Genomic DNA, 12,633 nt, shown 5'->3' with positions numbered 1-12,633 from the left:
CATAACAATAGAAGTGACAAATATTGCCGTGCGCCTGCAGTTATTACAGCGCTGAGTATGTGTTTAAGGATGGCAATAAAGTTGTGCACCTCATTAATGTATTGATATCATGTTAGCACCTACTCCAATGCAGGCCATTAAAACACAAATGTAAACGCAGGCGGGGGCACGCAGAATAAGGTAATGTCTGCCAGGAGGTGTGAACGGCGTCAGGCCTGATTAGGATCCCTTAAAGCGCACCACTAAATGGATTTATTATTTTAAGCGAGTGCGCTCGGGCAACACGTGGCCTCGCGGGCCCACGTCTCACATCATTCACAAGTGTTTCATTGCCCGTCGAAAGACAGCAGACGCTTACGTTTGAGGGCTCGAGCCGACGCTGCACAATGGAGGAGTGTCTCCGCTAAAGGGCTTGCTGCTACGCCCAAACCTGGGATATGTGGGTTGGAGTCTCTGTGATCACCTTAAATTTAATTTTTTCCCCCATATTTTACAACAATATCAGGTGCAAATCTGTTTCTGTTGATTGCAACACTTTGCTTTAACTCCTTCATGTTTATACACTGCACAAACTCAAAATCTTACCAAGATTATTTGTCTTATTTCAAGTCAAAATATCTCATTGTACTTAAAATAAGACATGATCAGCTCAGAAGTAACTTGTTTTTAGACAATTGTCTCTTGTTTCAAGTGAAAATTTGCTTGTTTCATTGGCAAAATTTGTTTCTTGCTAATTTTTCCAATGAAACAAGCAAATTTTCACTTGTTTCAAGTGAATTTTCACCTGAAACAAGTGAAAATTGTCTAAAAACAAGTTACTTCTGAGGTGATCATGTCTTATTTTAAGTGTAATGAGATATTTTGAGTAGAAATAAGATATTTTTGACTTGAAATAAGACAAATACTCTTGGTAAGAGTTTGTGTTTTTGCAATGTACGGAGTGAAATATGCAAACCCGTGATGAGACTTGGCCATTCAAAGTCGCATCGTCACTCATGGAAAAGAAAGTTTCCTCATGCAAGAATCTGAGATCAGATCAGATCAAAAATGCTGCGATTATAAAGAAGCGTCAGGGCGCAGGGTTTTATTCTGACAGCTGAAGCAATTTGCACTTTGCAATTAGTCATGAAGAGGAAATTCACTTTGGCAGACTTGATTTGCATAAGCATTTTAGTAAATAAGTCTCAAGAGTGTGCGCAAATTGCCCTTAACCACTTGTATTACCTTACATTATTGCCCTTATCACACTGATACTGAGGGAAAGCCAACATGCTGTTGTTTTATGGCTGCAGAATCACATCAAATAGAAAATATCTGCATGCCTCGTGCATCATTTTAGACGCATTTCCCTGGAATTCAGCAGCTCATGTTTGGGATCTCTGGAAACCTCAGGATCTCCACTAGAATTTCAAAAAAAGTCCTGTGGGTTTGAAAGAAGTTCGGCCACAAAATATTATAATGTTGATGGACTCACCAGCGGCGAGAGTTGATGAGGTTAGGTCCAACAAGGCCAACATACAAACGGCTTAACTTTTCACACTTGAATTCAGACATGACTCGGTTTATTCTCATAGTATTCAATGAGTATATACGTATTCAATGAGTCTATACAGGCTTTCAGAGTCAGAAATTAAAATTTAAGGCCGGACACAATTTACCTGTTTACCTGAACCTTTTTACATATAGATCTATTTTAAGGGATACTCTTGATTCATCACTCCCTGTGCACAAGACAGTGAATAAAGACCTTATTGACAAAGAGGAAAACAAAACTTGTGTGTAATTTTTATTTTAATATAATTCATTTTGTAACTACTATTGTTTCAGTTAGTTTTCATTTAGTTTCATCTAGTTTTTTTTTCAGTTTATTTAAATGTTTTCTCACATCTAGTCTTAGTTTTTAGTTTCAGTGAACTATAATAACGATACGAGTTTTGGTCAGCTGAGTCAAAGGTGTGTTGGTTCACTCATCCACAATACTCTTCGTTCACTTCACACTCCACCATTATTGACATTATTTACAGGTTAACTTGGAAACGTAACGACAGGTTGTAATAAGCTGCTCCTCCTAATTTCGCAGGGATGTAGCTCCTCTCAGGTGATCGGGCTGCTGTATTTTGACACAGATTCTCTCAGTCAAATCTGAATTCGTAATGATACACCGCTCCAGCTCCTGTTCCAATCTGAGGGATTAAGAGCCTGGCGCCAAAAAAACCCGGATGCACTCCAAAGGCCTGGTGTTTGTGTTTTACCTCGCGCCACGCTCACGTCCAGAAACCTGGCTCTCAGGCGCCACTCCTCCCCACATTTGAATGTTACATGACTTATGACTTATTGAATGTTACATGACTTAAAAAAGCATTGGAATCGCTTCGTGTTTAAAAGGCGGCGTAGGTTCCCTTTGAGCCGGGCGGTGTTGGGTTGATTCCCCGTGCTTGTTATCACGGTAAACAAACTCTCTCAGGTTGGATTCAAAGACGACTCACCTGCAGGGCGCAACATGATGAGAGCTTATCAGTCTGGCATTTGTGCATTAATACTTAATAAATGGATGAGGGGTTGATTACACTTTTGGGTGGAAAATAAGATCTCTATCTGCAGCAGATAGTGGAAAAAAAAAAAAAATGTTGCCTCAGTTGTGATGCAACTGCCAAAATCTGGCAACAAGATAATAAAGCCTTTGTTGAGTGATGCGGTGTGTATTTTTCATGGAGCCGTCAGGTGAGAGACAGAATTGCTTTGATAATCGTGGCGAAAAAGGGCCGAGGCCAGACTGGGATGCTTTAAGCCGTCTTCTGTGTCTCATTAGCAGCTTTATTACCTTAAACATCTGCTGTGTGGCTTCAAACTGCCTGTGTAAACGCATCGCTTCCTTCGCCGGGTCGTTTCTAAATGAGAGGCGAGTTACAGGGCAGTTTTCAGATGATTATAGGGGGAAAAAAAAAGTTATACTTTTAAGGGATTGAGTCATTCTTGAATTTTAATTTTATCAGGTCATTTTGATCCGGTTTTCCTCACACTTTTAAATGTGAAATCTGTAGAAATCCCGCTGTATTGTTTCAAAGCACTTCAATGAAAAAGTAAAGCCTTCTTTTCATCACCTCTGGAGAAAAAAAAAAAAAATTTCTTCCTGCAGACCTGCAGATGACAGGGTTTTTGAGCGCAGCGGCGATGAAATTGCTTTTGGAAGTCACTCCTGAAGTTGATAAGGCGATTCTGGTGCCGACATCTGAGATCAGCACATTTTAATACAAGTCACAAACGTCACTTTGAGCTCCTCTCGAACAATGGATATTGATATCGCGGTGTAATCTGCCATTTGTGGAAAGAGAGAGCTAAGACTTTAACACTCAGCAGCTGATTAAACCGTGTTAACATGGAGATTTTTGTAATTCTGGACATTTTTTGGGCAGAAATTTGCAGTATTTTTCCAAACGGCTATCACACTGCACAATGCAGCCTGTCAGCCACGGAGTGACGTGCCAAACGAGACACAAAGATATGCATGTGAAGAGCGTGCGGTGTCAGATTTATACTGTATCAGGCCCGTCTGCCAAAACCCACAAACCACCCTCGTCCCCTGCGTGACCCCGGAGGAGGTGGCGAGGTTCAGCCTCCCCGTGTTTCCTCTCAGATGAGGTAACATCGAGAAATGACACCAACAAATGCCCCCCAGGTGGATGTGTGTAACGTGCAGAGGTGCCACACGATGCTTCCTCCGCCCCCGTTTGTTCGCCTCGGTGACCCCGATCTCACCGCCCGCCCTCCCACCGCCACCTCCAGCCGCCGCCCGCGCCTCTCCAGATCAAAAGCGGCAGGCGCGTCAGACGTGATCTCACTCCCGACGTCGAGGTGGAGACACGGAGGATCAGGTTTGCGGCTGGGTTACTGCAGACGCTTGCCTCAGGAGTTCAGACTGAAGGCGTGTCAGGTGGAGGTGTGAGCGAGACAAAAAACTTAACGCGCTAATCCATGAGTTCATTTTTTTGGTGGGTGGGTTCTTTTGATTTAGTGCATCTTTGATGTTAAAGGCCCAATTCTGCGCTGTGTTGATGCAGTGAAGGATTTTCTCTTGAGTTTGAGTTTCTCTTTTCTTCTTCTTCTGTTTATTCCAAACATGGATTTGAATGACATGGACGGATTAGAATGAAATTAGAATGAAATGGACATTATGATGAAATAGAGATTAGGGGGTAGGATTAAATAAATTCTACTTCTTCCTACTCCTTTTCGAGCATGTTAATGATGATAGATGCATTTTATTTTATTTTATTTATTTTACTTTACTTTTGGACCTTTGTTTTCTTATTTACCTTTATTTAGTAGTGGTTATTATTATTTTGTTTGTTACTGCTGTTATGTTCGAAATGTTCGAAATAAAGATCTCAATCAATCAAACTGCTGTTGTTGCTGCAAGAAACATGTTTTTTTTTTTTTTTTTTTTTTCCCAGGGAAAGAGCAACCAGAAATGGAAAGTTTACAACAGCAAATGTAAAAGCTTTTCATGAAATATATATATATATATATGAAGTTATAAATCACTATAATGGCACATCAACCAGCAGAAATTGACATTTATTTATTTAAAAATGTTATGGGTTGTTACTTTAAGGCCATGGATTGTCGAAGCCGGATGTGTCTGTTTTTATTATGTGTAACCGAGCAGGAAAGGAATATGCACGCTACTTAGGATGAAAAAAAAAAAAGAGTCAAAAAAGAGGCAGAATTTGTCTTTTTATTGCTTTATTAAATTAAACCATGCTCTCTGCTCACCAAAATATCCCAAAAGTGCAGAAGTGCAAATACGGGGCAAGACAAACGTTTGGATACTACATCCCCCCCCCCACCCCCTTGTACCATCGAGTCGAAAAACATTTGTCTTGCTGGTATTTGCACCTTTTGCATATTTTGGTGAGCAGAGCGGAGTTTAATAAAGCCACTTCTGCCTCTTTTTTGACTTTTTTTTAAAAAAATCCTAAGCAGCGTGCAGACTCCTGGCTGTTCCCCACTAAATCTGTGGACGGATTGCCTGCCTCTAATCGCTTTAAACCGTCATTATCAGCGATAACATTGTCATTTTGCATCGAGAGACTTGGCTTTTTGTGATACTTTATGAAGCCTCTTGTCTCTTTCCTCCCTCCACAGGGGGGTTAAGGGTTAGGGGTCAGAGGTCAGCTGCAGAACAGCAACCCTGGAGCTTGTAGGGATTCGGTTTCCTGCTAAGTGACACTTCAATAGGGTGGATGCTTGTTGTCATAGCGATTTGAACCCAGTTTGCCTCGTTATTGCATCATGATGCTCCTCGCTAATCTATTGATTTTTCTTTTCCCCCTCTTGCCTTTCTTTCCCTGTCATCTCCCATCTTCCCTTCCCTCCTCTCTCTTCCTCCTCTTCCTCCGTCCCCGTCCAGCCCCACAGGTTTGGCCGGCAGCCCCGTCATCTCTGACATCTCGCTGATCCGGCTGTCCCCCGCCGCCGTGGCGACCGGCGAGTCTCCCTTCAGCCCGCCGCACCCGTACGTCAACCCGCACATGGAGCACTACCTGCGCTCGGTGCACGGCAGCCCCACCCTGTCCATGATCTCCGCCGCCAGGGGACTCAGCCCCGCCGAACGTAAGCTGAAAAAATGCCTTTAAACCCGACCAGGACCCCGTTTTCCTTTCATTTCCAACCGCACCAGTGCTCCATCTTGACCAAAAATCTCCTCATTTGCTTCACAGTTGAGTTATTTTTGCACAGATCTCGAATGCCAGGCCCACGGACACTCAAAAAAAAAAAGAAAAATGACCCCTGAAGCACCCAAAGAATGTCTTTTTAAAAACTTTATAGTGAAGTATTTGACAGTTTTTGTCAGATTGAATTGGCTTCATTGGGAAAAAAAAAAAAAAAAAGTGGGGGGGAAAAGGGATCCAGGTTGAAATTGTTCTTCATCTTTGATCAAAAACGAACTAAAAAAGTGTCAAAATATCATCAAAATTGAAGATGTTCTTTATTCCTCTGACCGAGCGCTGACTGAGAAGGTGAAGCGTAAAGCAATACTTGATCTTCAGCCGCTCGCCATCTCCAAAATACACAAGATCCGGTGTTTTCATTTTACCAAGCAAGGACGAAACTTCATTTTTTTTTAATCCTTTGAACATTATGTATGATTTCAAATGGTGGGAATTTCATTTTTTGGGGAAGGGAAACTATTCAAATGTAAAGGCTTGCAGGAGCCTCATATTTTCTTGTAACGTTTGCAGGAACAGGGACATTAAGACGACCTTGGTCCAAAAAAAAAAAGGAATGGTATTCAGGAAGGGGGAGCAGGGAATTGAATAAAGTAATAGCTGGGAAAATGTGTCGCAACATACAAACATGAATTGGCCTCAACCGCGTGCTACAGGTAACCCGGGAGGAAAACCTTGACCTGCGCTCCCAGGTGCTTTGATACAGAGAGGGGATCCTTTAAAAAAAAAACATATCAGCGGAAATTGATAAAAGAAAACGTTGCCGAATAGTAATCCTCCCCCAAATTTGCCCGGGACGCGATGACAACTCTTTCTTCAGCAGCGAATTACAATAACAGATTGGGGCGCGGCGCGGGGACGGGATATAAATCTTCTTTTACAGTCTGTCAGTGGTAATGCGGCTCCGCTTTTAAACTCAAATAAGCGCCGCGCCTGAGATCTGGCCGTGATAAAGCTACGCGAACGGGGGAGAAAAAGGATGGCGGGGACTATTTTCGGTCGGGGGGGAATGCAAATAGGCTTGTTGAAAGACGGGGGCCTCGGGTGGAAATAGAGGCCGTCGGGCTTTTATGTGTTCCAGGTGACCTTTTTTCCACCGCGCTCGACATTTAAGATAGGATAACATTTTGTCATTGCCTGGAGTTTTGTTTGGGGAATTAGCGCCGCTTTATCAACGTGATTTGATACATTAAACAAACATCCCGGAGTGTCTTTTTTTTTTTTTTTTTTTTCTTTTTTTTCTCCCGGGACGCCGGCCAACAGATTACAGCCCTTTACACAAACACATAACCTCCACATGACTACAGCGACCCTTCGACGTTTTTGTTTTTTTAATCTCTTGGCTCCCTCCGTGCCCTCCGTCACTTTTTCCCATAGACGTTCATTTGATTAAGGAAATAGCCCTGGACTTTATCTGTCTCCTCCGGTTCCTCGTCCAGCGCCATTCAGAAGTTTTTTTTTTTTTTTTTTTTTTTCAAGGCGGAAATGTGATCCTGCGGCGGGACGTCCAGAGCGGAGGGAGAGGCCCCGGGTTCGGGCTATGAAGTCAGCCGCAAGCGAGCGTCTGCTCTCTTTTACGGGCGTGCGCCCTAATCGCGTCTGAAAGATCACTTTAGGGCCGGGCGAGGCGACAAGGGTGGGAGGAGAATCCGACCCCCCCACACTAAAAAAAAAAAAAAAAAAAAAAAAACTCGAAACAAGGCGAGACGTTTCTGTCTTCAGAAGCAGATGGAGAGCTGAAAAAGCCCCGCAGGGAGAGGCGGCGGTTCCAGAGCCGGGGGCCGGCGTAAAACAAATTCATATCTCACCCTTATTGCCCGTGACACTTTTAAAAGCTCTTTACTGGGTGCAGATGTTAACACCGCTGCTGTAGGACCCGGGGTCTCGTCCAACGTGGGATACCAAGAGGGGGGGGGGGAGGGTTCGCTTTGTATGCAACCGTTGGTGATATTGTTCATTCATGCCAATAAAGTACATTGAAAGGAGGTGCAGAGAGAGAGAGAGAGAAAGAGAAAGAGAGAGAATTTTATTTTATTCCTTCAGACTTCAGAGAGAGACAAAGTAAAAGAGAGGTCCCTTTGTATTTACACATGTTGGTGAAGTGTACTGAAAGCTGGGTCGTGGGTGGAAGTGAAGGAGGGGGGGGGTATGAGAACATTTTTATGTTTTCAGAATCACACACACACACACACACACACACACACACAGGGAGGGAGGGAGGGGGTAAGAGGTCTGAAAGAAGAAATGTCCCTATGCAGTCCCACGACTTTGTTCATGAGGCCAAGGAAATGCAGGAATGTGCAAGAGACCAGAGGCCCCCCTCTCTCTCTCTCTCTCTCTCTCTCTCTCTCTCTCTCTATCACAGGGGAAGGGGCAAAGGGGTGGTGTGTGTGGGGGGGGGCACCTACACGGGCCGTTGCACATCACTCCTCCCCCCTCCCCCTCTCCTCCTTCCTCCCCACATCCCTCTTCCCTCGTTCTCTCCTGGACTTACTGAACGTCCCACCGGAGCCCAGTGAAGTCAGCTGTTCAGAGGCGTACGACACAATTAAATCATAAACGTAACAAAAAAATATCTTTACGATTGGCAGAGTTGGTGTGTGATTTGAAAAAAGCGTGCAGGACGAATGGGGATTTATTTCCCTTTAACGGCGAGGTGTGATGGTCAGATGTATAGATATACCTGGAGAATTTATTTTTTTGATTGATTTGATTCTGTATCTCCTTCCTCTTAGTTCCCTTTCTTTCCTCCCTCGTCCCACCTTCTTCCTTCTTACTCACTCCCGCCCTCCAATCATCTCCCGTCCCCCCTTCCTGCTTCCATTTTTCCGCCTCCGTCCTTCCTGCCTCACTCCTTCTCTCCACCCTTCTTCCCTCCCTTCCTGACTCTCTCTCTCTCCTCTCTCTCCTCTCTCCTCCTCAGTGGCCCACGAGCATCTGAAAGACCGCGGGCTGTTCGGGCTTCCTCCTCCGCCTCCCGGGGCCAGTCCAGCGGAGTACTACCACCTGATGGCGAGCCACCGGAGCCCCTACGGCGAGCTGCTCATGCAGGGGGCCGGGGCCGCCACCGGGGCCCACCTACCCGACTACATCACCCCCATAGACGGTGAGTAACTCTGGGGACGGGCGAGCCTCGGCGGGGAGGTCACCCCCGCCTCTGCTGAGTGTCACCGAGGTGAAACGCTCCGTGGGTTTGCTGAATAGTAATGCGATACATTATTGATCTCCGTAGGGAAGTTTGCCTTATGCATGCACCGTCTCCACAGGGGAGGTCAAAGGTCAGGGTCAGCTATGAAAAACAGCAGGTTCATGCTGCGCCCCATTCAAAGTCAGAAATCGGAAATTCCCGGCTGGTGGGCTGTAACACAATCTCTGATCCGGTTCGGGAAAAAAAATAGGGGAATTTTTCTCCTCCCGATATAAAATCCTGCTTTCCATGCAACAGCCAGGCAAAGCTAACCTGGCTGCTTACTTTTTTTTTTTAAGGCGGTAACAAAAAGGGAAATTATTTGGGCAAATTTTAGGGCAAAATGCTTTCCTGAAGATATTTTTTGATCGAAAACAATTCGAATCGAGCAAACTTTGGCAGCAGTTTTCCAACATAGACCGATCGGAGACGAGAAAACCAGTATGGAGACTAATTTTCAACTAAAAACGTCTCCGAAACGAGAGCAAAGCAGCAACATCTGATTGATACTGACGATGATTCTGATGACTTGTTGATAATGAGAACCAGCTCTAACTATTAGTCCAATAGGAACTACAACAGCAGCTACAACAAAATTAAGTAAAACTAAATAGTAAACTAGAAAACTATGAAATAGAAAATAACAATGAGCCACTGTAGCTATTAACTACATAATATAAATGCTACATGCTGTGAAAGTGCACTGGATAATACTGATAAAATGATTAAGTTAGTAAATGACCTAAAAAAAGAAGAGGACAACGATAGCTGTGTCACTGTTTTGACCTCAAAATTAACCTTAAAAAATCTAAAAAGCGTACCCGTTTGCTGCACAGGTGCTTTGATGGATTTCACCTCAGGAAATGCTAAAAAAAAAAAAAAAAAAAAAAAAAACTTTCATGTGTTTTGCAGAGGAGAAACACATTAAAGCGACGCCGCGTGGTGTTTACGCCGACATGAGGCGTCTCCATCGCATTAAAAAAAAAAAAAAAAAAAAAAACGAGTTCTCTCCTTGGGATTCTGATGGTTGAATTGCATTTTTCCTAATTTTGAACGTCTCTAAAGGGTTTCACTGACGGACGCTTTAGCAGGGAGGATGCTCGCCGACACGGGGGGCTTAAACTCACGTCCTCCAATTAAAAAAGGGGGGGCTCTTTCTTCTCGCCGGGCCACCCCTGCACTCCATCGAGCGGCTTTGATTCTCATTAAGGAGAATGAAATTCCGATCAGGGCATCGACTCCGACGGTGGGTGATGAAACCGAGATCAGAGGCGAGGCGTTGTGAGAAAAGAGGCTCGTATACATTTTTCATGTCAAACGGCTTCAAACGAGGGCGAGGGGCCTTCAGGTGTCGGCCACGTGTTGCAAAAATATTTCTCCCTCCCGAGCCTCTGCCAGCCATTTTCCATAAACAACAAGGACTCATTGTGCCGGCCGTGACATTTACGGCGCACGCGATCGCAGGGTACATTGGGTCACAGGTATATTTAATGTAATGAATGCCTACTTTCATCCCACGCCACGCTTGACACCTTAAAAGGGGAGCCATGTCGGCGAGGGAGACGGATTGCGGAGGGGGGGATCTCCCCGTGATGAATTCCAGAGTGTGCAGCGTCATCTGTCTGGGTTTGTGTGACACATCATGCCACCTTAAAACCATCTAATCGAGTCGCTCCCTCCTCTCCTCTCGGCTCCTGCGCTCAAGTGACATTTCCTGTTAGGGATGCGCTCGCACTCCGGCAAATACCTGCAGCCACAGTTTGCTTTGCAGAGCTCACCGTCGTCTCATCACGTCCTCGCTGAATATCCGCTTGATGTTGGGCTAAAATACTGTGGAGGTTTGGGTTTGAACCATTTTCCTGACGCAAAACACCACAAACCACCGAGACAGCTGCCCACCCATCAACAGCAGGTCTTACTCTTATTCTGAAAACCCAGCTGCTCAAGTTCAAGTTTGTTTAAATCCCAATATCACTGATAACAGTTACAAAGGGCTTTTAAATGCCAAAGACAAAGATTCACTTTGGCTGACAGTTTGATTTAATTTTCTTTTTTTGCAATGTCTCAATTTGACTGGAGTTTGCAAACCATGATTTGAATCAACAATTCAATTCAGCTCATATTATTTGCCCCAGCTGATTGGTCCCACTACTGTTCTGGGCCAATCATAGCCATTGATCTAGTATGGGGCGGGTTTAACATGACGACATGATGACTGACATCATTGTGGCTCAAAGGTCATTCAGCAAAATGTTGCTCTGATTGGTTGTTGGTCTATCCAGTTGGGTAAAGAGGCACTTTTAGCTCTTTTCAGCACTTTTAACCAAAATTTTATTTGCATTGAATAAACACACAATAATGAAAGACTAGCCTTTTTCTTCTAAAATACAGACAACAGAACGGTTTAAATGTTATTTACACCAAAAATATTAGCACTGACAAAAAAGTCATAATTAGGTCTTGTCCTTTTAAGAGTTGTTTAGTACTGAAGATGACCTGAACGTTGAAATGTATGCACTTTTTCACTGTAAAAATTGACTTTTGAGTTTTCCCAGTATATACTTTATAGATATTTTTCACTCCTATGCACTGGATATTACTTTGAGTTTTACAGCCTGGAGTTTTTTTTTTGTTGTTGTTGTTTGTTTTGTTTTTATCTTCTGATTAACTCATTTTTTAAGAAATGCAAATAATTCAAAGCTTATCCTAACAATTCAGGCCAGAGTCTGCGGGATTCATTCGGTTTCTTTTAGCAGATCAGTATTGTTCACTCAGCAGCGTTTAGGACTGATGCATTGATGTAATGAATGAATCGCTCACTTCCTTTCACTAAACAGTGAAATTAAATGGCAATTTTCAGGATGCACCAGCCATGGTGACCTGTTGACGACTGACTGTGGCAGCAAAGCTCAGCTCCACTCGGTATCCGAAATGGAAAAAATAGCAAGCATCATAAGGAAAAGTTAAGCAAAAGTTTACACGTTAGCCCTCTGTCTTCGAGTGTTGGCGAGGAAATTCAAATTTTTTCTTTCACGACACGTCCTTCTCCCACGAATCACTGATAAGGCGTCCAGCCGATATGAGAGGAAAAAGAAGCGCGGCGCATTCTTCCTCTCCGGACGTTTACACGATGATCCTAACAGCCGTTCAAGAGGCTGTCAGAGGAGACAGTGACAGAGAAGGGGCGACTGATTCCCGCACAGTAATCAGACGTCACGGCGGACTCCTCACATCCATCACAGCGCCCATGAATAAATATGGCCGTGCTAATTTCCTCATTGATGCCCCATGTATTTTGGAAGCGACACCGTGGAGTTTTATAGGCTTTAAACACCCGAGAGTTGCAAAACTCAACAGTGAAATCACCAAATCAACTCTGAATTCAAGCAAAAACACCCAAATAGGATGTTTTTTTTGCTCGAAATCGAATTTTCAGTGCGCCTTCGGGTTTTGATCGAACTGCTGCGTCGAACGTTTTCACCGTTTCTTTCCTTTGTTGTGTCTCTTGTTGTCTTCTGTGCTAATGCCGCCCGGCCAAAATGCCGTGGTGTCAAAAACCGTCTCAGGCGAGAGATGCAAGATTTCTAACCAGATACAAGTCGGATGCAGGTTTTTTTGTGATTTTCTATCCATGTGGGCCAGATCAGAATCGAAAAAAAAATACGATTCTCAGCAGCTTTTGACTAGAAATAATCAGATCTGTGCCAAACCGGAGGG

General features: G+C 44.0%; 1 protein-coding gene across 1 annotated transcript in view; it reads left to right on the top strand.

The window, feature by feature from the left end:
- Positions 1-12,633, top strand: part of LOC115372915 (zinc finger protein GLI2-like) — a 99,137-nt gene that overhangs the window by 56,408 nt on the left and 30,096 nt on the right. Inside the window, exons 4-5 of the mRNA XM_030071083.1 lie at positions 5,411-5,613; positions 8,653-8,835. Coding sequence (XP_029926943.1) covers positions 5,411-5,613; positions 8,653-8,835 — 386 coding nt within the window. The remainder of the gene's footprint in view (positions 1-5,410; positions 5,614-8,652; positions 8,836-12,633) is intronic.

Source organism: Myripristis murdjan, chromosome 2, assembly GCF_902150065.1.
Source record: "Myripristis murdjan chromosome 2, fMyrMur1.1, whole genome shotgun sequence".
NCBI lineage: Eukaryota > Metazoa > Chordata > Actinopteri > Holocentriformes > Holocentridae > Myripristis > Myripristis murdjan.
This window is presented reverse-complemented; position numbering and strand designations above follow the sequence as displayed.